Below are 26,558 nucleotides of genomic sequence, written 5' to 3'. Positions count from 1 at the left end.
GTCTAAAACAATCGTAGAAACATATCCCGTAACCAAGTACTTTTCCATGTCATATTTGTGTCCATTTGTTGGCTTCGTTAGAACTTATTTGTTGAGAACTTATGCTAATAAAATTGTATTGGGCTCACCTCCCTCCTCCTTTGTACCTACTCACTGAAAGTGTGTCATATAATCATAGAATCATACCAAAATGATTTTCATGTTAAGTTTTGTCCATTTCTCGGATTTTGTAAAAAAAAAAGTTTACTGTAAGCCTCCTCTTCCCCTCCTATATTCCTAATTCTATCATCCTATTGCAAGAAAGGAATTGTTTCACACTTTTTGATGCCAAATTTGGTTTCATTTGCTTGATTAATTCTCGAGTTATGCAAAAACATTGTATGGAAGCCCCCCTTTCCTCCTTTATATCTTTCCGCTAAAAAAGATGGGGCCTCAATTTATAATAGGAACATTTCTCGTATCCAAATATCCTCACATGCCAAATATGGTTCAATTTGATCGATCAACTCTCTAGTTATACTGAAAATTGTAAGGGAGACCTCTACTCCCCCTTTTCATCCACCTCTTTGAAGGAGTGAGGGATACCAAATATTCATAGAAGAATTTCTCGTACCCAAATATTGTTCCATGCCGAATTTGGCTCCATTTGCTGTTGTAGCTGGAAAAAGGAAAGAGTCTTAGATAATCATAAGAATATGTCACGTTCCCAAATACACGCCCATGCCAAATTTCGTTCCATTTGCTTAATTAGTTATTGAGTTATGTAAAAATTATAAAAGAGGCCCCCTCCCCCTTTATATCTCCCTACTGGAAAGAGGGAGGGGTCCCAGATAATCATAGTAATATTTGTCGTATCCAAATACCCTCCCATGCCAAATTTGGTTCCATTTGCTTTATTAGTTTTTGAGTTATGTATAAAAATATGAAAGAGGGCCCCTCCCCCTTTCTACTGGAAAGAGGGAGGGGTCTCAAATAATCATTGAAATATTTTTCGTATCAAAATACCTATCCATGCCAAATTTGGTTCCAATATCTTGATTAGTTTTCGAGTTATATGAAAAATTCTATGGTAGCCCCCCTCCCCCCTTCCTATCATCCCACTGAGAGGAGGGAGGGATACCTTATATTCATAGAAATATTCCCCGTCCCCAAATACCAACCCATGCCAAATTTGATACCATTTGCTTGATTGGTTCTCGAGTTATGCAAAAAATTGACTATTGTTTGGGAGGCCCCTCCTCCCCTTCCTGTTAGGGGGAGGGGTCTCAAACCATAATAGGAACCTTCCCCTTCCTCCAATACCCCCACCTGCCAAGTTTCACGCAAATCGGTTCAGTAGTTTCTGAGTCTATAGGGAACAGACAGACAGACAGACAGACAGACAGACAGACAGACAGACAGAAATTCATTTTTATATATATAGATTATACAAATTTTTACAATTATCGTTTGAATGATTTCAAGAATTTTTCCAAAGAGTTTAAATTAAAAACGGAAAACTTTTATTTTGAAGAATTAATGAAAAGTAGAAAAAAAAAAATCAAAAAACATATATTTTTATTTTTTCTATACATTGTTTTGGCAAAAGAACGTAGAAAAAATCTATCACCAAACACAACCCCCTCCCCTCAACCCTCTCCCTATGAGGCAGTTCTTCCTATTACTCAGTAATGAGGTATCAATATTTAGATACATTGAAATTCACCCTTATTCTTGTTTACGGCGTATCTGAGCTTCGATCGAACGAATACTTTCGAACGAATTCGAAAAGGTTATTCTTGTTTTCGTTCGAACGCGATACGTTCGAAGTTGGTGTTACCCGATCGAGTTAGAAATTTCGAAGCCCGGGTGACGTTTCTCGCCAGCCAATTGAAAGTAAACAGAAGTCATGCTTTTGTGATTTGTGAAATTTTGTCGCAGCAAACGACCCGGTGACGAAGGAAAAAGGACAATTTTCAACTAAACGGACCTGATCGCCAAAAAACCATCAACAGCACGGGAAACCAGCAGGGAATATTTTGGGTATTGGTAAGATGAGAAACGAGTCGAAGCCGATTGATAAATACCAGCCGGTTGTGGAAAATCACAATATTGACGACATGTTACGATTATGCGGAAATAAAAATTTATCTTAATCTAGAATATTTCGTCATTTGGATGTAAAAAAAATTCGAAAAATGTATCCCGAAAAAAAAAACAAATTTCAAATCTTCTACCTTAAATTAAAATAAAACATTCTCGCGACAATCGGCTCAAATCTGGATTGGAATTTCACTCTGATTAGTTTCGAGCTTCCTTTATTTTTCCACCGAATTCCTGTTAATTTCACACAAAATATGTTCGCAACATTTAAAATTTTTTCATTCAAACACTCGCTATTCGCAGCATTTGACTCGCGTTTGTCAGGCGGTAGAAAAAAAAATTTCGATCGAAAACGAGAATCCAACAATTCGTTCGAACGAACGATGTTCGAAAGATCGAACTGTTCTAACACGTTCGAACGAAAACAAGAATGCGAATTGGGGAAACTTTCGAACGAATGTCGTTCGATCGAAAACGAGAATAAGGGTGATTATCTATTTCAATTCAAATAAATATGATAGGATTGAGGTGTTTTTTTTTAAATATTTTTATGTCAATGTTGGAAATATTTTTCGAAATGGTTAATTAATTTTAATAAGATTCCGGAAATTTCAACTGACCAATTTTCATAGAGAGCAAAAAGTGGTTCTGAGTGCAAATATAAAATTTTATGAGGGTTACGTTTTTTGATGACAAAACAGATGCTGTCTAAGATCTATTTTTTTTGTAAATGATAAACTTTGGTTTTCCCCTGTGTTTGTGTTCGATTGATTAAAAAATATACACACGTTTTAGAAATTTATAATTTGATTTAAGTTTTGTTATTCTTTACATTTACGGTTAATGGTAAACTAAATCGTGATCTCTCATATTTTTTGATAATCTATCAAATTCTTGAAAGAAAAAGTGATTTTTTCACCTAGAAGAGAGATTAAAAGAATATTTTTCAGAATAATTAGTTTGGAGACTTCACAAAAATCACAAAATCGAAAAAATACCTTTTTACTATAAGAAACTTTGTTGAAGACACCATCAAGCTGGCATGAAAATCATAAAAGTTACGAGCATTTCAAAAATAATACAAGTAATTTTTAGTTTTTATTTAATATTTTTTAGTATACGATTTACAAACTTGGTACATTTGAGAAAGTTGTTCAAATTGTTGGAATACATAATTTAGTTGAACTTCTCAATTATTTTTTTCTACTAAGGAAGGAGATATAATACAAAATATGCAAAAAGTTCGGCCGAGATCGTATAATTTTTTAAGTGAGTTTTCTTGGTCAAGATAATGAATTTCGATGGATGTAAAAATTTAACATTAGTTTTGGATAGATTTTTTGCAAAATAGCAATCGATAACGAGCTTTTTCCTCTAGAAACACTTAAAATTCGAAGAATAAAAACCCTCAGTTTTTGCTGTTTGTTCGCGCACACACGAAAATGGGTAGAAACGAAAATGCCCGCTGCTGAAAACATTTCGCCGCCGGGTTTATTGCGATGGGTGGTCTTCGGAATGCTGTCAGTTGTTCGGGAGTTAAGAAACATCATAAGAAAAAGAGGAGTTTCCGGCATCCCTAGATTATAAAAGGCCGATCGAGAAGTCATGTGTTTCTCTTTTCGGCACTGATACCCGCTACGTCAACCGCTCGGCGAACGCACTCTGTTTTGTTGTTTTCCTAGAAGTGATACTTTAATTGATTGTTTTGTGTAAAGTTTTGTAATGTTAATTAAGTAGATAGGCTGTAAATAAATTAAGAAATAAAGTTAAGTGGTTAAAAGTAGTTAAAAGAACTGTATAAAGTGAGTGAGAAATAAAACCAAAGGATACTTACCAAGGAAACAATCTCGACCGCTTCATCACCTGAAAGGAAGAAGATAGAAGAAGAAGGAAAACTTACCTGCTACCGATTCAAGGAATATTTTACCTGCTGCCTTTAAAAGTAAAATCCATCCGGACATTATCATCCTGCCGATCCTGCTGAAAGGTACTTCCATTTGGTCCTTCGAACCGGATGCCCGTCGAACTCCGAGCATCCGGAACCTATACACGATTTACGGAAGTCATCAACAACACCTCCACGTTGCCGGATTTGGATTCGTTCCTGCTGTAATAAAAATACAAGGCAATCTAATTGCCTCTAAAAGGTAATTATAATTCCATTAAACCTATAAGAGTGTCGTTTGTGCTTCGCTGGTTTTCGATTTCCAGACCTTCCGGCGTTGGAAATGGCTTCAGAGCGACGTATTAAGTCTCTAAAATTGAGGATTCGCAGCCTGGAGACTTCTTTCAACCTCATCAAGGTTTTCGTCGACAACTACGACGAAGACACTCAATCAGTTGAAGTCCCCGTGAGGCTAGAGAATCTCGGTGTTCTCTGGGCAGACTACTCCAAGACCCAAGCTGAGCTGGAAGCTTCCGATGTCGACGACATGGCAATCGTCGAGCAGCAATTCAAGCAGCGATCGCATTTCGAGACAGAATACTACAGAGTGAAGGGATTCTTGCTGGCCGTAAATAAACATGCTTCGACTCCGTATTCTCATCCTGTTCAGTCCCATGCGCACTTCCCTGCTTCCTCCCAGATACGGCTACCCGACGTAAAGCTCCCCGTGTTCAACGGGTCGTTAGAGCAATGGTTGAACTTCCACGATCTTTTCGTTTCTTTGGTGCACTCATCAAGTGATTTATCTAACATCCAAAAGTTTTATTATTTGAGATCGTCGTTGAGTGGAGATGCCCTTAAGTTAATCCAAACTATTGCAATCAGTGCCAATGACTATCCCGTCGCCTGGAATCTTCTCATTGAGCATTTTCAAAATCCATTACGCTTAAAACAAACTTATGTTGACTCGTTGTTCGAATTTTCGCAACTTAAGAAAGAATCAGCTTCAGATCTTCATTCGTTGGTCGAAAGGTTTGAAGCTAACGTTCGAATCCTGAAGCAGCTTGGAGAAAGAACTGAATATTGGGACATTTTGCTCATACGAATGCTGAGTATCCGCCTTGATTCAACAACTCGTCGAGATTGGGAAGAGTTTGCGTCTGCGAAAGAGTCAACTACATTCCAAGATCTGGTAGGCTTTCTTCAACGACGAGTTACGGTTCTGCAGTGCATGAGCAATGGCCAGCAAGAGCATTCAGCAACGACTTCAGCGAAAAAATCGACTTCTCGTCCTCCACTCGTTAGCCACGGAGCAACTCAGTTCAACTATCGGCAGTGTTTCGCTTGCTCCGACCATCACCCTTTGTATCAGTGTCCAGTTTTCTCAAAAATGACCTCCGAAGACAAAGAAAAACTTGTGCGCCGCCAACAGCTTTGCCGAAATTGTCTACGGAAGGGTCATGTGGTTCGAAACTGTTCGTCGAAGAACACCTGCCGGAAATGCCGAGGACGACACCATAGCCAGCTGTGCAGCGACGATCGCACTCATCAGGAGCGCCTCAACCAGCGAGTCGAAGCAAGCGCAACAACGGAGACCAATGCGGCAAGCGAAGCAGCTTCACCATCACTATCAGCCGCGATTCACAATCCAGGGTCTGGTCGTCTTTCTAACAGGGTGATTCTCGCAACAGCAGTGGTCACTTTGGTCGACGATCACGGCAACTCGCACGTAGCAAGGGCACTGCTGGACTCAGGAAGCGAGTGCAGCTTCATTACTGAGTCATTTTCTCAACGGCTTCGGATTCATCGGCAAAAGGTTCATCTCTCAATCTCCGGAATTGGCCAATCTTCCACACATGCCCGTCTGAAGCTCCGCACCACAGTACGCTCACGCACCACCCGGTTTTCCACCATCGTCGAATTACTTGTGCTTCCGAAACTCACCCTAAATCTACCGTCCACAACCATGGACATGTCGAGCTGGAGTTTTCCGGAGGGAATTCAGCTAGCAGATCCAGCTTTCTACCAGTCAAATCCCATCGACGTAGTTCTGGGCGCTGAAATATTCTTCGACGTCTTCAAACCATCAGGCAGAGTATCACTTGGGGATGGGCTTCCGATGCTGGTGAATTCGGTCTTTGGCTGGGTGGTCTCTGGGAAGGTTATGCAGTCCAATCACCTCAAGACGATTTCCTGCAACGTCGCTACAGTGGCGGACATCCAACGATTCATGCAACGGTTTTGGGCAATCGAGGAGGAAAGCGCCGTTCCTAGTCTCTCGGTAGAAGAAGCGGCGTGCGAGGAGCATTTTCGTCGTACAGTTCAACGTACACCAGATGGCCGATATATTGTGCGATTGCCGTTGAAGGAAGCGGCAGACAACATAGGCGACAACTGCAACACTGCGCGACGTCGTTTTCACATGATCGAATCTCGCCTTCAACGCAACAAGGAGCTGCAGATTCAGTATCGGGACTTCATGGCAGAATACGAAACCCTTGGCCACATGCATCGAGTGGCGGACACAGCTGGATCCGATTCTTCCCGGTACTACTTACCCCATCATCCTGTGATTCGTGAAACGAGCTCCACAACCAAGGTCCGAGTTGTTTTCGACGCATCGTGTAAATCTGCTACCGGAAAATCTCTGAACGATGTGCTTATGGTAGGCGCAGTAATTCAAGACGATCTGAGAGCCATCATATTGAGGTCCAGGCTTCACCAGGTCATGCTCATCGCTGACATTAAGCAGATGTATCGTCAAGTGCTGGTCGACGATAGAGACACTCCACTGCAGCGGATTTTTTGGCGGAATTCCCCCGAGGAACCTCTACAGACCTTCGAGCTAAAAACGGTCACCTACGGCACGGCCAGCGCACCGTTTCTCGCTACCAGGGTACTTCAGCAGTTAGCCGATGATGAAAACCAGAACTTTCCCGAAGCAGCCAAGATTCTGAAGCGCGATGTTTACGTCGACGATCTGTTCACCGGAGGCAGCTCACCAGAGGAAGTATCAGAACTACGAACACAGCTTGATCATCTTTGCAGAAGGGGCGGACTTGAGTTCCGCAAATTCGCTTCAAACGTAGAATCGGTTCTCGACGGCGTTTCTCCCGAAAGGCGTGCCATTCAATCTTCGGTCTAGCAGCAGACCAGTGCATCAAAACCCTGGGCCTACACTGGGAACCAACAGCCGACAACTTACGGTTCCACATCCAACTCCCCAAGCAACCACCAGACACCCTTATGACGAAACGAATCGCTCTGTCACAAATCGCACAACTTTTCGATCCGTTAGGCCTGGTTGGACCAGTCATCGTAACCGCTAAGATATTTATGCAGACGCTGTGGGGCCTTACATCCGAAGACGACACACCTTGGGGCTGGGATCAACCGCTACCAGATTCTCTCGCCACTTACTGGATCAAATACTACTCGCAGTTGCCTCTGCTTGAGCAACTCAGAATTCCTCGATGTGTTGTTTTGCCCGATCCATGTAACATTCAGCTTCACCTCTTTTCGGACGCATCGGAACAAGCATATGGCGCTTGTGCATATCTTCGATCGACCGACGCTTCCGGGAATGTTCTGGTAACTTTGTTGACAGCCAAATCTAAAGTTTCACCGTTAAAAAGGCGCAGCATTCCTCGACTCGAGCTCTGCGGAGCACTAGAAGCGGCTCAATTGTACCAAAAGGTCTGCTCCGCCTTCGGATCAAGGTTCACGACATTCTTCTGGGTCGACTCTACTACCGTTCTTGCCTGGCTTAAGTCTAGCCCATCTGTTTGGACTACATTTGTGGCTAACAGAGTGTCCAAAATCCAGCTTGCTACAGTAGACACTTCCTGGAACCATGTTGCTGGGCAACAGAACCCCGCAGACCACATCTCTAGAGGCATCGAGGCAGGAACAATTCTTTCTTGCGACCTTTGGTCCTCAATGGCTTCAATCTGAACCATCGCTTTGGCCTGTTAATCAGCATGACCAATCGTTTGAGACGCAGCTTGAATCTCGATCTCCCCCGATTAAACTTCTGGCAACAACAGCAGACCCTTCCTTCGTTGATCTTTTTGTCGAACGCTTTTCCTCCTTCCAACACATGCTCCGTGTAGCGGCATTCTGTTTACGGATCTCCGTGAACCGCAAACAACCGAAGCTCACCACCATTCTTGCACCAACCGAAATCCAAAATGCTGAATTTTCCCTAATACGATTAGTCCAGCTCCAAGAATTCGCCAGTGAAATCAGCGCGCTTCGAGACTCGAAACCCATCCACACCAAATCACGGCTCCGATGGTTCTCTCCATTCCTCGATCCTCACGGGGTAATGCGTGTGGGAGGCAGGCTTGACAAAGCACCACTAACCTACGACAGCAAGCACCAGATTCTGCTCCCATATCATCATCGTTTTTCGGCGTTACTCGTCCAATGCTACCACGAACGAAATCTACATGCTTCACCGCAACTACTGGTCGGACTTCTTTGCCTACGATACTGGATCATAGGGGCCAGGAATCTGGCCAAAAACATCGTACATCGCTGCACCATTTGCTTCCGAGGTCGCCCTAAATTGGTTGAACAATTTATGGCTGAGCTGCCCAAGGAACGGATCACAGCCACTCGTCCATTCACGGTAACGGGGGTTGATTATTGGGGCCCAATCCTGCTGAAGCATCCACATCGGCGAGCATCCCCAACAAAGGCATTTGTTGCAGTCTTTGTCTGCTTTTGCACTAAAGCTGTACATATCGAACTGGTGTTCGACTTGACAACAGCAAAGTTCATTCAGGCCTTGCGACGATTCGTATCTCGCCGAGGCCCACCTTCCGACATCTTCTCTGATAATGGCCGAAACTTTCTCGGAGCCAAGAATGAACTAAAGCGACTTATTCGCCAGCCAGATTATTCGCGCAATGTTGACCAGGAATGCTCAGTCTGCAACATCAGATGGCACTTTAATCCGCCTAGAGCATCCCATTTTGGTGGACTATGGGAATCTGCCATTCATTCTGCTCAGAAACATTTCATCCGCATTGTCCGAGACCGACCACTTTTTTACGACGACATGCAGACTCTTTTATGTCAAATAGAAGCTTGCCTCAACTCTCGTCCTCTGGTTCCCCTGAGCGACGATCCAACGGATTATGAGCCATTAACACCCGGGCATTTTCTTGTCGGCTCTGCATTAAAAGCTGTTCCGGATGACGAGCTCAGTGAGATTCCGTTCAACTGCTTAAAAAATTGGCAACAAATCCAAAAACTGCTTCAGGATCTCTGGCGGAGGTGGCATCTAGAATACATAAATACGTTACAACCAAGAAGCAAATGGGTGCACTCACCTGTTTCCATCAAGGAAAACCAGCTCGTCCTGTTGAAGGAAGATAACACTCCACCGATGCGTTGGCCGACGGCAAGAATAATCCAGACCCATCCTGGCAGCGACGGAGTAGTCAGAGTGGTCACTCTGAGGACAGCGAAAGGACCCTGTACGCGACCGGTGTCTAAAATCTGCCTGCTGCCGATTGCACCATCGTTGGAGGAATCAATTGCACCATCCAGCGCTGAGCAATCAACACCAGACGAGATTCGTGCTTGAAGGAGCTTTAAATTTCGGATCCAGTTTAAAAATAATATCCAAGGCGCTTATTGACTTGGATCAGGTGAGTTCCTGTCCAAGCCTTTATTCTTTCCCAACTTCGCTACTGGGTCAACTATTTTCAGCACTTCCGCACTTCACCTTTCGGATTGAGCACAACACCACGAAAACACAACAGCATGCAACAGCCTTCAGTCCAATCGCGATGCAGATCCCGTTCTAAATTTCACACCTTTCAAGGCACTATTCGAAGTTGGATCAGGTGAGCCCCTTTCCAATCTAACTATTTTTTTTAGGAAGGTCTACCGGGTCAATATTTTCCAGACGTAAACCATCGAAAACATCACTTCACTCCACGGAACGAGAACGAACCGACGAAACCGATCACAACAAACCACGAGACAGATGTAAACAAACATCATCATCGCCATATCCACGCTGAACGGAATCCACTCAGTTCACGGAATTATTAATCCATAATCATCGTCAGAAACGCTGTTTCTGAAGGGGCCAGGATGTTCGCGCACACACGAAAATGGGTAGAAACGAAAATGCCCGCTGCTGAAAACATTTCGCCGCCGGGTTTATTGCGATGGGTGGTCTTCGGAATGCTGTCAGTTGTTCGGGAGTTAAGAAACATCATAAGAAAAAGAGGAGTTTCCGGCATCCCTAGATTATAAAAGGCCGATCGAGAAGTCATGTGTTTCTCTTTTCGGCACTGATACCCACTACGTCAACCGCTCGGCGAACGCACTCTGTTTTGTTGTTTTCCTAGAAGTGATACTTTAATTGATTGTTTTGTGTAAAGTTTTGTAATGTTAATTAAGTAGATAGGCTGTAAATAAATTAAGAAATAAAGTTAAGTGGTTAAAAGTAGTTAAAAGAACTGTATAAAGTGAGTGAGAAATAAAACCAAAGGATACTTACCAAGGAAACAATCTCGACCGCTTCATCACCTGAAAGGAAGAAGATAGAAGAAGAAGGAAAACTTACCTGCTACCGATTCAAGGAATATTTTACCTGCTGCCTTTAAAAGTAAAATCCATCCGGACATTATCATCCTGCCGATCCTGCTGAAAGGTACTTCCACTGTTATTCAAAAAATCTATCCAAAATTAATGTTAAAATTATATAGTGAATTTTTTATGTAGATAATAAAGAAAGATTTATTCAGTCTGTAAAGCCTAAATCGGCTAAGACGGTGTATGTTTTTTAAAGAAAAAGGAAAGAAAATCAATCTCCTTCAGTTTTTGAGAAATCGTTTTTATTATAACTGTGGTCAAAATTGCCTAGCTTTAAACCATGCGGGCTAATTGCGCCTATTTATGTTTCAGGCAAAATTTATGTTTTTGGCAATATTTCTGTATAATTTCATTGGAAATTTAAGAAACTGATAACTTTTATACGACAAGACTGATGTTCAAGAAAAATCTATTTCTTTAATAATTTTAAAGAATAAAACAAAAGTTAGGGTTGCCATACTATGGAGGCAGTAAATCCATCTCTTCTTAAAAGTAGAAACTATTTTTTATTCGTTTGTTACTACTCAGTTAGTTGTAAATCCATATTTTGAAAATTTATTTAGTAAACAAACATGCAACTTTGCCAATTTGTAATACCAGAGTGTACTTGTTAATTGCAATGCTAATTTATGACTGAATCAACCATTTGTCAAGCAGTTTCGAAAAATGGTTCGTACCTAATTATTTCGACACTAACGAGTTCACAGATAGTCAATCTCGGTTACAGTTCGTTTATCACTCAATATAATAATTAACAGACAGCAGCTCTGCAGTAACTTTTGAAAAAGACTTTATTCGATCGAATTGAAAAAATAACACACGATAGTTTCCATTCCACCACAAACGACCTTAAGATACATTCGAACCAAATGTTGTTCCAGCGATATTCATCAGATCTTGATTTTAACATCTCTTCCCGAGAGTTTGTGGCGTGGGTGTCTCAATCCAAGCTGACTTTGGCTGCTGAACTCGATTGGATCTGCTGCTGTGAAAAGTCCAGCGGCCACGGTTTGTTGATTTTCCGGGGCCTAGTCTGAATCGGAAGATTGAGATAGGGAGGATGAACTATATGTCGATGTAGATAAACACACGCGCTCCCCACATCAAAATCTAGTAAAAAAGAGAGGGGGAATGGTCACTGTTAATTAATTTCGTATCAATGCGAACACTGTTTATCTCCAAACATGTCGGTAATGGAGCGAACCCGAAGAGATTCCACTTCGGAGTGAAAGAAAGACATTGAAAAATTGGATTGGAGGTTCGTCGCTTGTTGAGTTGAGCTCCTACCCATATGAAGCCATGAGGAAGCGGGTCGTTGAAGTCTTTGCGTTCGCTGCGACCTTGAAGTGACTTCAGCAGATGATCATCGTTGATTTGACGTTTGCCAACCAACTTCTACCCTCCTTCTTTGCCGTTGCTTCTGTGTGGCATGCTCGTCATCTACAGATGAGGGGTAATTAAATATCTAGAGCGTGGAAGGAGTGGCCCTATGGGTCTTTTTTTCATTTGCTGAAATTGTTGTAGGAAAAAGGTGCCGATATTGGGCACTCAGCTTCAGGCTTTTTCAACTAAGTAACTTAACTCAAAAATTATGTTAAGACTACACTTTTTTAAAGAAACAGACCTCCAGATGAAGTATAATGAAATGTGTTTTTCCTATGCTCTCCATGAAGTGTGATGGAATTTCAAAGTTTATAAAATTAAATTTGGTTTTGTACGAATTTTCCAACTTTCCTAAGCCCAGATCGATTGTTTTATTAAAATTTTAGTCACAATATTAAAATTTTAGTCACTTTGGGTCCTACTTCAAGTTCAAATTTTTTTTGGTCTACAAAAGACATATTTTTTAGAAAAGTAGGCTGCGATTGTAGAATACATAATAAAAATAAATGTTCTTATGTGTTTAAACAATTTCTTTTATTAAATTTATGTTTTCGACCGTGATTGATGTTTTATAGTAATATTGGGTTTTTTTTGCTCTAGGGATTCAATCAAACAACTTAGCTTTCGAAATGCCCGACGTTTCGACCATTTTTGGTGACTTTCTCAAGGGAATTATCCGTCCGTTGTTATTGTCAATTTAGCTTTTGTCCAACGTTTAGGAGTCCAGTGGTCGCTGCTCTTGGATTTTATCGGTGAAATATAATAATTTTTCATCCGATATTCTATGGTCGCTCTTTTACATCAACCTACTTTTTCAATTATAATTTAAAAAGTGGGTTAAAGTAGAAGTGCGATCATAGAATATTGGATGGAAAATTATTATTTTTCACCGATAAAATCCAAGAGCAGCGAACACTGGACTCCTAAACGTTCGACAAAAAAATAAAATGACAATAACAACGGACAGATAATCCCCTTGAGAAAGACCATTAAAAATGGTCGAAACGTCGGGCATTTCGAAAACTAAGTTGTTTGAATGAATCCCTAGACCGAAAATTAGCCAATATTACTGTAAAACAATTTCTTTTATTTTGTTGAATTTATTGTTACTTCGTTAATTACTAATAATTTTATTGAATTTATTCCCTTATCAAGATTAACTAAACTTTTGGTGCGTGAAGTTTCTAAAAATGCACCACACCGTTATGCACCTCACCTGATATCAACTGCATCTTGGGGAAAAATTGTGGAGCACAAGCCATCGGTGGAAATCGACAAAAAAGGGTTGTTTAGGTACCGGAACACTTTTCGGACACGGTTTGAAAACGCGACGTTTGATTTAACTCAACTTAAAAACACCAACTTTATTTCGGTTAATTAGCGGGGGGTTTTATTGTAGCGAAGTGTATAGCACGGCGGATTGGTTTGAACTGTCTGTCTCAAATTGTGTTGTACACAAAGTTGCGAATCTGAGCACAAAATAAATTACGAGCCTATCGCATACATCTTTTACATACATTTACAATTCTTATTAGTGTTGAAATCAGAAAGTAAAAAGCTTCTATTCGAGCAGTGAACAGAGCTTATATCCATCCGAAAGCCTTTTTAGATCACTTTCGGATGGATCTGACTTTGACGTTCTGCGATGTTTTCAGCTGTCCTACTACCACTAGTTAGCGGTGCGAAATATGCGAGATTACACTCTAACATACGCCGCCCGCCTTGAAATCCTATTTCAAAACAAATGTAACGGTACATGTTTACAAAAGTTAGAAGTGTGTTGGAATGAAACTGTGTAAATTTCCTAACGGTAATTATTGAATTTCTGTTTTGCTTTGCTCACTGTTTCGCATGATAATTGTTTCCTATTCTGTATGTGTTGTGTAGTGTGGTTTTTTGTTCTGAACGCTGGGCTGGAACTGCTGGATTGATGCGTTCATCACTTCTGGAGAAAACTGTGTTGCTGTTGGTTGCTGCTCTGCCTGTTGCTGCTCTGCCTGTTGCTGCTCCGCCTGTTACGAACCCGGAAATTCTAAGGTAGGTATCAGCTAGATTATCACCCCGAGGATGCATGAAACTGCCAACGGCAATGCAACTTTTCTGGAGGCGACATTTTTCTCGATAGTGGCGATGGTGTGTGAAGTTTTTTTTTTTCGTTTTTGCAGCCTCCTCGTTCTATATATCGTGGGTGAGCCACTGGAATCAGCCGGTTTGTTTGGGCCTCCGTCCAACGATGCATCTTTCCAGCCGTGTATGTCGTATTCAACGCTGGTCGGGTGTTTTTGCCAGGTGCAGCATGAGTAAGTTTCGGTGAAAATATTGCTACTGCAAACTGGAATTGATTGGATTTTTCTTTTCAGAACGACAGCTGGCCTGGAGGATTTCTCTGAGGCACTTTTGCGTGTTTCGAGACCATAAAAATCTTCAATTGCCTCAGGACGTGGTGAAATGAACCCAGTTGCCGCAGTTCCAAGGTGAGTGCATCACGTATTATTGATGATCGTTTGAGGAACCTAACTTACAGTTTTTGTTGACGTTGTAGGTTCAGCTAGTGATTGGACCGATTTATGAGCTGTTTTTACTCCCAATCTGGATAAACTGGCTAACTAGCGTCCGTGATGTGATGTGATGTCATAAACCGAAGAACGCAATGTGTAGTAATGGTTCGACAAACGATCCTCCCGCTGGTGTGTCGTTCGATACGCTTGAGGTAGATCCACGGAATGCCCTGGGTGTGGGACGAACTTCAAACGGTTTGTTCGACGATATGCTTCGTAGTCGGAAACGGACGGGGCATTGCCAGCAGTTACTGATGGGACTGGCTCGCTGCATCATCAGGAATGGGGACCTCGAGCATGGACTCGCTTGACTTGGTGATCCACACGCGCTTGACTACTGTGTGGGTGTTCGATGACGACGACAAGCATTGTGGATTGTCGAAACTTACTCGACCCATGGTACCTGATGTAAAGGAAAAGTGCTTAGCGTTTTGATAATTGCGTTAAGAATAAAAGACTTTCCTGACTGCGGAGGCTCTGGGCCCCCGCGAACGCCCCTGAAGAACGTCTGACGATCTTTGTTAGAATGATGACATCCTCTCAACTTCTTTGGGAATCTTCTGAGGTTAAACTGAGGTAGTCCAACGTATATTCTGAGGGTGGGAGCATGGTTCGTACTACTGACGATGCATTATCAAACGGAATGTTGTTCGGGCGAAAGTATGTTGCAAACGATAGGACCTTCGAGAGCATTTATAATTCTTCAGGCGATACGTTTTCTTTCTTTGATTTGGTTAGAGTTCTTCAAGGATTTGAAGGAGAACTTCAGACGATATGACATGTTCCTTCAAACAATACAGCTACTTAAAACGGCGAGGAGAAACTTCAAAAAAATACGATCAGGGGTGATTATGGGGACTTTACTTAACCATGTGAGATTTGATTCAAATTGCGATTCACTTCAATAAAGTTTGATTGATTGCGAGTGGGCTTAAAGAAGATCGGGAGAGGTTAAACTTAACTTGAATTCAATATCTGACGCAATCTGACTTTTGTTCAGGCAGCTTAATTCAAAATTAGTTGAGAGCATCGACTCATTTATCTGACACCAATCATAACTGACACAAAACTGACTCATTCTTGGGTATGGTATCTGACAAAGCGTTGCTTCATCTCTGACTGTGAGGTTTTAGATTGAGTTGGTGCTCGTAACGCAACATGTTTCCAGCTTCTAGAGCAATGTGAGCTGCTTCTGTAGGGGGTTTTAGAACAGGGTAGGGAACGATAAACGTTTTGCGGAGATTCGACTACTCGACCTGACACTATCCAACCAAAAACTGTATTTTGGAGTGTAGGACCGTTCTTCGTGGCCTTTCTTTGATCATTCGTCAACAGATCCATATAGTATTCCGCACCAATGATGACATCGACCCGCTTTGATTCGTTGAAGAAAGGATCAGCTAGCAAAGAGGAATCTGGAATCGACATGGGCGAAGGATCAAACGATGTTGTGGGTATTTGTAGCTCAAGTTTTGGCAAAACGAAGAACTGCATATTTTCTTTGAATCCCGAGATTTTTGGCGATCGTGGACAGACTTCAGCACATATTGACTTCGTCGAAACTGACTGAGACGACCCAATACCCTGAACTGACAAAAATGCAGACGCTTCGTTCAACTTCAGCTTTCTCGAAAACTCATTAGACATTAGGCAGTGTTGCGAACAGGAATCTAACAAAGCTCTAGCAATCTGAGCGTTACCGTAACGGTCCTTAATCTTAACAAGAGCGGTAGGGAGCAGAATATTCGAAGCTGACTTAACAGGTAGTGCGACGTAGTTATGGCTTGTGCTTGGCGTTGGCGAATCGAATTGTGTGGTTGCATTTGGTGAATTGTGTGTTGCATTTTGTGTTTGAGTGTGTGTTTCCGTAACTATTGGCATGGTGTGACTTTGCTGTTGATAAGCTTGCTGTGGATAAATATGGGTGTTTTCTTGATTAGAGGGTTGTGCAATTGACTGTTGACTGAGTCTCGGATTCGACGGATATGGAACGGAGGATCGCGTAGCATGCAACATAGTGTGATGCTTTTGTTGACATAGTCGGCAACTGCTACGAGTGCAGTTCGTCGCAAAATGTCCTGGCTGTAGACAATTTCGACAGACTCGACTTCGATTGGCTGCTTCAACTCGTTCCGATATCTTCAATCGAAGGAATCTCTGGCAGTGAAACGGTGAGTGCCATGCTTCGGTACAGAACGGGCATCGTGAATCCGATCGGATGGTTGTATGGCAAACTGTTGATCTTGTCTGACGTGCTTCGGATGGTGGACTTCTTGCAGAGGTGATTGATTGAAGAACTGAGCAGTGACCTTGCAAGAACAGTAGCAGCTCTTCATACGTTGGGACCTCCTTAGACCCGTAATGCGTCTCCCATTGGCGCAATGTTGCAGAATCTAGTCTAGCGCACAACATGTAGACTAGTATTGTACTCCAAGACTCCGTATGCTCACCGATTTTCTGCAACATCATCAAATTCTTTTCAAATTCGCTGACGAGGAAGTTTAAACCATCGTAACTCTCCTTTTTAAGCGATTCGAGGGCGAAGAGAGCGTCGAGATGAGCCTTTACAATCAGCTTCTTATTTTCGTAACGGACTTCAAGCGTTTTCCAGGCGACATCGTAGTTTGCCTCTGACAGCTCGATGTTGTTTATTTCCTTCAGTGCATCACCTTGCAGAGAGGAACGGAGGTACGTGAACTTGTCCATTTTCGTCAGATGTTCGTTGTCGTGAATGAGACTACGAAAAGAGTCTCTAAACGTAACCCATTCTCTGATTGTTCCGCTGAAGGACGGCAAACGAATCTCGGGCAGCTTCACTCTGGACGTATTCCCTGACGCAGACTGACTTTGGCTGTTGCTGGTTGTGTTTACCCCTAAGGCATCCTTATCGCCTTGAAGTCTAAGGAGGTCACCTCGAATTGCAAAATATCGGTCATCAAACTGCTGCAGAATTTTGTCGTTCTCTTCTTCGCGCTGTTTTGCAATCTCCCCTTTGACTTCGCTGTCAGCATCTTTCTGCTCTTTCTCGGACGCTTCGTCCAGCAACATTTCAATCTTGCTCCGTACTTCAAAAAATTCACTGTACACCGTATCAATCACTTGCAACCTTGAGCTTAACTGGCACCGATCACTATCAATCTGATAGGTTTGGATGAATCTATCAGTACCATCAAAAATTACATACAATTGCCGCTCACGTTTTTGCAAAGCCTTCAGTGTACTTCTCGACATTGCAATACTATTTGTAATCTGACACAGGCTTCAAAACTGACGAATTCAGACTTGTAACTTTAGACAAGCTCTAAAACTGACACGTTGTTTCTGACTTAATATCTGACAATATTTCAGACGATTTGAATTCAGACTCGATTTCTTACAAGATTATTTCTGACTTAATTTCAGACAAGATTTCTGACAATATTCAGACAAGACTTCTGACGCAAGCTTATTTTGAGACTCAGACTCAATTCTCACAAGTTTCGGAAAAGTTTTCCGACAGTATTCACTTAAGAATTCCGACACAAACTGATCCAGACTTAATTCTGACGAGTTTTCAAACTCAAACTTAAAATCTTAAACAAACTGGTATTTTCTGAATAATTCAGACTTGATTCTGACAATTTTTCCGACACAAATGATTCAGACTTAATTCTGACAAGTTTCAAACTCAAACTTAAACTCAGTTTCCAATTCTGACACAATCTTAAATTCTTAAACAACTTGTGATTTTTCGACAAATTCCAACACCTTGGACCCAATCCGTCCAATACTGAATAGTTCTGACCAAAATATCTGACTTGCACCTTCTGTGCTTCTGACTTGCACCTTAATGTGCTTCTGACATGCACCTTATGTGCTTCTGACTTAGGGTATTTGCACTTAATGTTGATCAACTCAACGTTCCATCCGATCGCGACGCGAATTACCGAGACTAGCAACCCAATATTAACAGCAGCGAGTGGGCACAACCGGTGTAAAAATTGCAAAGTAAAATGCCAAAAGTATACCAAGACCAATTTGTAGTTAACGGACAGGGCACACACTTCATGCAACTAAAAGACTCAATTCACAACCAATTCTTTATTGAAATAGCACTTTCTTTGACTTCATGCACCAAGCCAGTAATACTTCCTGATAATAATTTCGAAAAACAGCTCCTTCAGACGTTGCGTGTTGTTTGCTGCTTGTAGAACCAGCTGATCTCTGCTGCGTTGCTAATCGATCAACTTCAGGTATCGGCTTCACTTCGCTAATATTCTCCGGGTATCAGGTAGAACTGATCCGATATCACGATGGCTGACTTCCACAAAACAATGTACAAAAGTGCACTCAAGCCAAGCTACGGCTTTTGATCGTTCAATTGGATGCACTTTTATTGTTCGCGATCACTTAAGTCCAGTACTGCGATGGCGATTTTGTGAGCACAAAATGGTTCACACTTTGGCTGTTCGGCCGATCGGCAGTCTTCACTTAAAGTCCGTTTTTATGTTCCGGAACCACTTTCCGGACGGTCATCCGGTTCGAAGGACCAAATGTTTAGGTACCGGAACACTTTTCGGACACGGTTTGAAAACGCGACGTTTGATTTAACTCAACTTAAAAACACCAACTTTATTTCGGTTAATTAGCGGGGGGTTTTATTGTAGCGAAGTGTATAGCACGGCGGATTGGTTTGAACTGTCTGTCTCAAATTGTGTTGTACACAAAGTTGCGAATCTGAGCACAAAATAAATTACGAGCCTATCGCATACATCTTTTACATACATTTACAATTCTTATTAGTGTTGAAATCAGAAAGTAAAAAGCTTCTATTCGAGCAGTGAACAGAGCTTATATCCATCCGAAAGCCTTTTTAGATCACTTTCGGATGGATCTGACTTTGACGTTCTGCGATGTTTTCAGCTGTCCTACTACCACTAGTTAGCGGTGCGAAATATGCGAGATTACACTCAAACAAGGGTTTCCAAATTAAATCTTCAATAAATTACCCCCCTGAAAGAAAATTATGAAGAAAAAAAAAGCCAGCGACCAACAGCCGCACGAACTGAAGAATGGAGTAGAGGAAGACCCCAAAACAAGCATAAAAATTGACGAAAAAATGCCGACATCGTATAAAATCATTCACAGCCTCGAGGATAGTGTAATGGTCTTCCGTCAATCTGGTCGAGGAGGGCGGTTCCTATCCTTCGTCTCAAACTTTGCTTCTCCTCTTCTGGATGTTTTTCTTTCAGTGGAGTCTGGCTGGGAGGAGATGCATTTCAGGAACAACAACATCAACAACGCAAAAGTGCGTAGCCCCAAAAGCCACAAGTGGGTCAGTTGGGCCGCTTGCGCCCGATGCATGGAATATTGAGTTGGGAATTGGGGAACAGCCATAGAAATGGACGAAAAGATGGTGATGCAGATGATGATGAACGTGTCTTGGTTTAGGCCTGCTCTGACGATGAGGCTCATTGCGTTTTGCTTGCTTTCGGCGTGGAGAACTGGCGCTGCTGGTCGAAATATGAGCGATATTCATCAAGGTGGGTACATCTGTCATTCCGCACTATGGGTTTTGATATGTAAAATGTTGAAGACAAAATAAAAAATGTTTCATTCGGTCCGTTCAGATAATAACTTTACAAACATTCCAAGTAACAATCTTAGCTTTATTATGGTCAGCACAACTTCGTGAGAGCTTTAGCATTAAATGTTTATGAAAGCTAAAGCGCATTCTATACATCACCAGAACTCTAATAAAGCTAAAATTTGGCTATTTGGCATCTTTTAGGTTTGACTTGCAACTCCTTATTCATAAGAGTAGACAAATTTCACCTGTTATAGAAACCGTCTATAAGTCTGTGAATCCATATTCAAGTATCTAAGGAAAGGGTTTGTGTAAGTAGAGGGAGGTAAAAGTTCAGGATCAATTTTAGGGAATAGTGTATTCATCGATTTTCTACGTCTCCTATTTTCCTAGATTTTTCCTCTTGCAACTCCTATTTCTACCTATGAGGCTAATTAAATAATCAAGAAGATTGACCCAAATACATACGCTAAAATTTTTATGAGGTTTTCCTTGATCAAACTAGCTTTTAACCCTATATTTGGTACCTCATTGAATTAGTAAAACGATTATAATTTAAATATTGAAAATACTTCAAAAAAAAAAATACTGCTCATAAAAAAAATCAATGACGAATAATCTGAGCATTCGAAGAAATTAGCAATGCTCAGATGAATGTGTAGATAAAACAAACCGAATTAGGTAGCATTTAAATGATGTGGTCATTATAAATGATGATCATTGTTTAATAATCTTTAAAAATAAAATGATATCGCAAAACGGGGTAGCTTTGATAAACATGAATTTGTTCTCATAACCATCAATAACTTAGTCTAAAGTTAAAATATCTCAAAACTTTTTTCTATGTTTATAAACCTATACGTTAGTTTTCAAATTGGAAAAAAACTTGGTTTGTTTTTGAAAATTTGAAATGTAAGTTAAAAATGTTATTTCAAAATCTTGAAACATCTATTTTTTCGAAGGCACGTAAAAGACACCCTTCCTGATGAAATCAAAGCGTTTAGAAGCAAACAGGTTGATTCATGTGGGAGTTCAACTTTTTTCCTTAATAAATGTATAGTTTTGGTGTAGTTTATGTTGTAGTTTGAGGTAAATTTTTTATATCTAAACAATAGGGACATTTTCTAAGAGAAAGCCAGTCTAGGACAAAAGGTCAGAAACCCTATCAAATGGTAAAGCTTGAAGGCAAAAATAAAACGGGAATTGTACGAGGGCCTAGGGAATTGAATGAAGGCAAAATTTCATTTGTTTAGTAGTTAAAATTTTATTAGAGATGTTAAAAAATTAGCTCCTTAATTCAGGCCGCATCATTGTCCATCTTTCGATTTTAATTGTTATTCGGCCTTAACACATTAAGGACCACGATGTTATTTTTTTTTTGGACCGCGAATAAATCTAAACCAAGAAACACCAAAATACAACATTCTCTATTTCCGAAATCACTGGACCAAAATTTACAAATTTAGTATTTTTGAGCCACCAAAAGTGTTGGTCTCCGAAAGAGTAGCTTTTTGCATAAATGAAAAAACGAGATTTCTCAAACTTGGTCTACAACAAGGGGGGTATTTACTAGGTGTACTGTTCATTAAAATTTCCGAATCAGCCATGTTGGTTTTCGAATTGGCTACCATGGATACGTTGCGTTTGTTTACAAATAATTTTTCAATCGGCTGAGATCTGATTCCCTTGTATCATTTTCTTCTGGTAACCTTCTGACTTGTGTCGATCGGTAACAAAAAAGTGGCGTAATCCTAACGCAAGGTAAACCTGATTAAATTTAAACAAAATGAAATCAACTGTTGTCATTTAGTTTTGTTTTACAGGCTACTGGTATATCCGGAATACAGCCCGGCATTTTTTTCGCTGTCGGAAAAGGAATAAAGAGGTGAACTGGAAAGGGTGAAATAAACTCAAACCAACTGGGAGGACTCTGATGACTATTCAACCTTGGAGTCACCAAAATTAGCCTTCTGACTAGGTCCCACCGGAAGTTGGAACTGAGGAATGCTGACTAGAAGTGAAACGTTAAATTGTAGCAGAACCCGGTCGATACGGTGTAAGGAGCTATTACGAGACAGTGACAAGAGGGAGAAAACAAGCCAGAGAACATCGAAAGAAAAAAGGTGATGCGGTATGGTGCTCGTATGTTGTTCTAGATTATAATAAGATTTTTGTGAATTATTAAAGAATCAGTTATAAAATATGTTATATTATTCCACGCTTTTTAAACAAATCAAATCAAAATTTGAAACATTATCGAGGGTTTCGGACAGTGCAAAAGGGTAAAAAGGCTGAATTTTTAGATTTTTATGCCACCATCTAGATGTTTTCAAATATTTTGAGACCCGAACACACATCTTTGAAAACTATACACAAAATGTAAATGCTTGCGGTCAATGTTTATCCATTCTCTGGTTGAGGTAAAATGCAGCCTTGTAGACGAATGATTATTCTTAAAAAAGGAATGTCCATCAACAGGGGGATTCTTGGTTGGAAATTAAAGCTTAAAAATTCTACATCCGTTGTCTCATTTCTGTAACCCCGCAGCTGGGTTTCCATTACGGGTGATCTGAAAAACGGAAATAAAACATGATCATTGTTCACTACACTACATTTTTTCAAACATGCGTAACTACCTCTGGTTAATATTTAAATTTAGTTTTGTATTTCTGGAAGGCCGGATTATTATGAACAATTTATACAGGAAAATTTTAACAACTTTCACTTTGATCGTGTATTTATAACTTCAACAATCACTGTTCACATGACTACGTCCTGAACGTAAACAAATTTTCCGATGTTTACATACAAAGATAACCGGCGCCTCCGCTCTTCATCTCTGCGCTCTCCCCGCCTACTGACTACAAAAGTCAGCAAACCTTCTATTTAAATAACCTTGGTCTACAATTTGTTAACAAATAGCGTTTTCGATTATATTTATGCAGTAGCAATCAAGTTCTCCACGAGTTTTACTCTGTCTGCTTGTGCAGACCGGTTTAGCCTTCCCTAGTGGAACCACCGGGTCACTTGACCGTGTCTGGCCGGGACAACTACGCGCTGTCGTGCTTAGCTCGCTCACCCGCTCGCACTCGCTGACTGACTGGCTGGGTCGCGTACACGCTCGTGCTCGTGGTGACCAAGTGTCGGTTCAATCCATACACACATCCCCTTCCTATCCCAAACAAAATATTAAAAAAAAACCCTGATAGCCAAAATATTTGTCGTTTGACATGAATCCGACACAATGTTGCAGCTTTCCTTTCACATCTGTTTTTATCCCTTTATCCATATCCGCTTCCCGGTTTAAAGTTGTTCTCTCAATTCATTTAATATTTATTGTTTTCTTATCTCAAACTGTCATGTTAACACGAATTGCTAAAGTTTCTGGCCATTCAGTCTACTTGATAAAAAGGTATATTTTAACTACTATTTGGTCTTGGATACACCTATATTTACGCAACTTTATTTCCCATTATTTCCGCAGGCATTGCTTTGGAAAAACTCAGAGATACCGTTGATTCGTAGTTTGTGACTTTTATTTATTTTATGCATGATAAGCTGTCCTATAGCGTACTTTAAATTTTTACCACTCTACATGATATCATGTTTTTTTTTTAAGTTGTTTCTCTCAATAACTTAATATTTTATTTTCACCATTTTTTTATTGTTTTATCGTGATCTTTCAATATTTCTTTGAAAGCTGTCCTTTAAATCTACTTCACTTCAATAAAATCCACTGACAAAAGAAAACTTCTTTCAAGCAGTGCTCACATCACACTTGAATTTTCCATCTCTATAAACTGTCCTCTCAACTCAAAAATGTATTTTTTTTTTTTAAATTAATATTGAGATTTCCTCTCAACCTCAATCATCTCAACTACCTTTCTTCGTTTTTTTTTTCATTTATTTCAAGCTATTCCCTCAACTCGCTTATTGGAGTTTTTTTTCAATTTCTATCAAGCTGTCCCTAAACCCGCTTGATCACCAAGCTGTCCTCTCAACTCGCTTATTGGTGTTTTTGCAATTTCTATCAAGCTGTCCTCTCAACCCGCTTGATCACCAAGCTGTCCTCTCAACTCGCTTATTGGTGTTTTTGCAATTTCTATCAAGCTGTCCTCTCAACCCGCTTGATCACCAAGCTGTCCTCTCAACTCGCTTATTGGTGTTTTCTCAATTTCTATCAAGCTGTCCTCTCAACCCGCTTGATCACCAAGCTGTCCTCTCAACTCGCTTATTGGTGTTTTTGTAATGTCTATCAAGCTGTCCTCTCAACCCGCTTGATCACCAAGCTGTCCTCTCAACTCGCTTATTGGTGTTTTTGCAATTTCTATCAAGCTGTCCTCTCAACCCGCTTGATCACCAAGCTGTCCTCTCAACTCGCTTATTGGTGTTTTCTCAATTTCTATCAAGCTGTCCTCTCAACCCGCTTGATCACCAAGCTGTCCTCTCAACTCGCTTATTGGTGTTTTTGTAATGTCTATCAAGCTGTCCTCTCAACCCGCTTGATCACCAAGCTGTCCTCTCAACTCGCTTATTGGTGTTTTTGCAATTTCTATCAAGCTGTCCTCTCAACCCGCTTGATCACCAAGCTGTCCTCTCAACTCGCTTATTGGTGTTTTTGCAATTTCTATCAAGCTCAACCCGCTTAAATATTATTATATCATTAAACAGTCTTCCGAACTCGCTAGCTGGTGATTTTATTTCAAAGAATTTACCTGTTTTTCATTTATTTTTCTTTATATTTTCCTTTCTGTACAGCATTCCACCACATTTGAAATAAAGTCTGATTCACTTTTGAACTTCAATCATAATTCAATTATATCAAAACTCCTTAATTTTTTTCCAACTTTTGGTAGAACTTTCTAAGCGTGTGTAACTTTGACGATGTTTGTTTTTATTCGGCTCGATTTTTTTCCCAAACTTTGTAACGAAACACAATTTAATTGGCAAATACCTGCCACGGTCGCCAAATGTGCAGACCGGTTTAGCCTTCCCTAGTGGAACCACCGGGTCACTTGACCGTGTCTGGCCGGGACAACTACGCGCTGTCGTGCTTAGCTCGCTCACCCGCTCGCACTCGCTGACTGACTGGCTGGGTCGCGTACACGCTCGTGCTCGTGGTGACCAAGTGTCGGTTCAATCCATACACACACTGCTATATTTATTTTATTCGTTTATTTATTCATTTTATTTGTTTAATTTCGTTTAAAATATCCTGAATGTTCCTAACTGCCTTAGCAATTGATAAACGAGCGTAAAGCAATATTATGAAGGAGCTTTGTATCCTTAGTGATAAGGTTGCCAGAATTTTTTCAGCACGTATCCAGGCCGGACAAATACGGGCAATTTTATATAAAACCCTGGCAAAATCTGGGCATTTGATTTCAAAGTTGATGACAAAAGCCGCGCAATATCAGGGCAAATTTTAACAAAACCCAGAAATTACTCAACAAAAATCAAGAAGAAGGCTTGAAGGCTTTAAAAGATGAAATTACTGGACATGCACCAAGTTCTTATGAAGTCATTATTTTTAATGCTTCATGAAAAATTATTGCCAGTTTGGCCTAATCGCTACAACCTCTCAGGTTTGATATTTGAGGAAAAAAATATGCTTGGTTAGATAGAAGAGGTCTAATGGAGGGGTTGGGAAAAAGCGACAACAAATCGGTAAATATGTAACGTTTATTTTTGTATCAGTTGAAATATCTCAGTTTATAGTAGAACAATTTTAACAAAAAATATATTGAACCATAGCTATGAGATAGCATTAATATGTTTCAAAACTAAGGAAAAAATTGTTGAATTGGGTTATTATTACAAGCGAAAATTTAATTAAAAATCTAGTTTTTCAGCCCCTGGGGTTATGCAATTTTTGAAACAAAAAAAATATTGAAAATGTACTTCAACGATAATTTTTTTCGTAGAACAAAAGTTGTTTTAAAGATAATACTGAACTTTTGTAAATTTTCCAGCGAAAAAAAAAACTGGCTTTTAGATGATAGGTCGCACAGTTCTTGCACATTTTTATCTTTTTTTAATCTGTGTATTCTACAGAACTGAAACTAAACCAAATCCATTAAGGTTTTGGAAGTCAAATGCATCAATTGATGTCGCGGAGTTGATGATGTCAGACTTTCTTAACTTAGCATTGAGTCGCCCGAAGGAGATTTGCGTTCTAAATATTGATCCTAAAGATAAGCCAACTGACCAGTATTTAACATTGCAGAACAAATTTCGTCGAGATTGCAGCGTGCTGTCGGAATTTTAAAAATATTCGATTCACACTATATACAGGAAGAGTATTTCTATTTTTACTCTATTTTTATCGAAAATAACTGTTTTTAAGCATTATAAGAAACTAGCTGACCCGGTAAACTTCGTTTTACCCGTTACTTAATAAATCGTTGGAAAATGTTTACAGTTCTTTAACTTCTTTTCGCTCGTGAATCGATTTTCATGAAAATCG

General features: G+C 40.4%; 3 protein-coding genes across 3 annotated transcripts; 2 read left to right on the top strand and 1 right to left on the bottom strand.

Annotated features, from left to right (window-relative positions):
• The first annotated feature begins 4,310 nt into the window (after window positions 1-4,310).
• Window positions 4,311-7,737, top strand: LOC129753632 (uncharacterized). Its single transcript, XM_055749464.1, has 3 exons — window positions 4,311-6,977; window positions 7,088-7,558; window positions 7,603-7,737. Exons 1-3 carry the CDS (start codon window positions 4,311-4,313, stop codon window positions 7,735-7,737), a joined length of 3,273 nt encoding a protein of 1,090 aa, XP_055605439.1.
• Window positions 7,738-7,820: 83 nt separating this feature from the next.
• On the top strand, window positions 7,821-9,563 carry LOC129753631 (uncharacterized). Its single transcript, XM_055749463.1, has one exon. The coding sequence runs from the start codon at window positions 7,821-7,823 to the stop codon at window positions 9,561-9,563; it is 1,743 nt and encodes a 580-aa protein (XP_055605438.1).
• A 6,072-nt stretch (window positions 9,564-15,635) lies between these two features.
• LOC129753629 (uncharacterized) lies at window positions 15,636-17,574 on the bottom strand. Its single transcript, XM_055749462.1, has 2 exons — window positions 15,798-17,574; window positions 15,636-15,718 (listed from the first exon to the last, which is right to left on the bottom strand). The coding sequence occupies exons 1-2, from the start codon at window positions 17,572-17,574 to the stop codon at window positions 15,636-15,638; spliced, it is 1,860 nt and encodes a 619-aa protein (XP_055605437.1).
• Window positions 17,575-26,558: the final 8,984 nt, after the last annotated feature.

This window comes from Uranotaenia lowii, chromosome 3 (assembly GCF_029784155.1).
Source record: "Uranotaenia lowii strain MFRU-FL chromosome 3, ASM2978415v1, whole genome shotgun sequence".
Classification (NCBI taxonomy): domain Eukaryota; kingdom Metazoa; phylum Arthropoda; class Insecta; order Diptera; family Culicidae; genus Uranotaenia; species Uranotaenia lowii.
Note: the sequence above shows the minus strand (reverse complement) of the source record. Positions and strands in the feature narration are given on the sequence as shown.

Bases quoted from the DNA above. Each gene is read 5' to 3' on its own strand.
- LOC129753632 (XM_055749464.1), top strand. From the start codon at position 4,311: ATGGCTTCAGAGCGACGTATTAAGTCTCTAAAATTGAGGATTCGCAGC. The intron at 6,978-7,087 runs GTATCAGAACTA...TTCTCCCGAAAG, and splicing joins GAGGCAGCTCACCAGAGGAA to GCGTGCCATTCAATCTTCGG. The intron at 7,559-7,602 runs GTAACTTTGTTG...ACCGTTAAAAAG, and splicing joins ACGCTTCCGGGAATGTTCTG to GCGCAGCATTCCTCGACTCG.
- LOC129753631 (XM_055749463.1), top strand. From the start codon at position 7,821: ATGTTGCTGGGCAACAGAACCCCGCAGACCACATCTCTAGAGGCATCG.
- LOC129753629 (XM_055749462.1), bottom strand. From the start codon at position 17,574: ATGTTGCTGGACGAAGCGTCCGAGAAAGAGCAGAAAGATGCTGACAGC. The intron at 15,719-15,797 runs GTTGGATAGTGT...AACCCCCTACAG, and splicing joins ACTCCAAAATACAGTTTTTG to AAGCAGCTCACATTGCTCTA.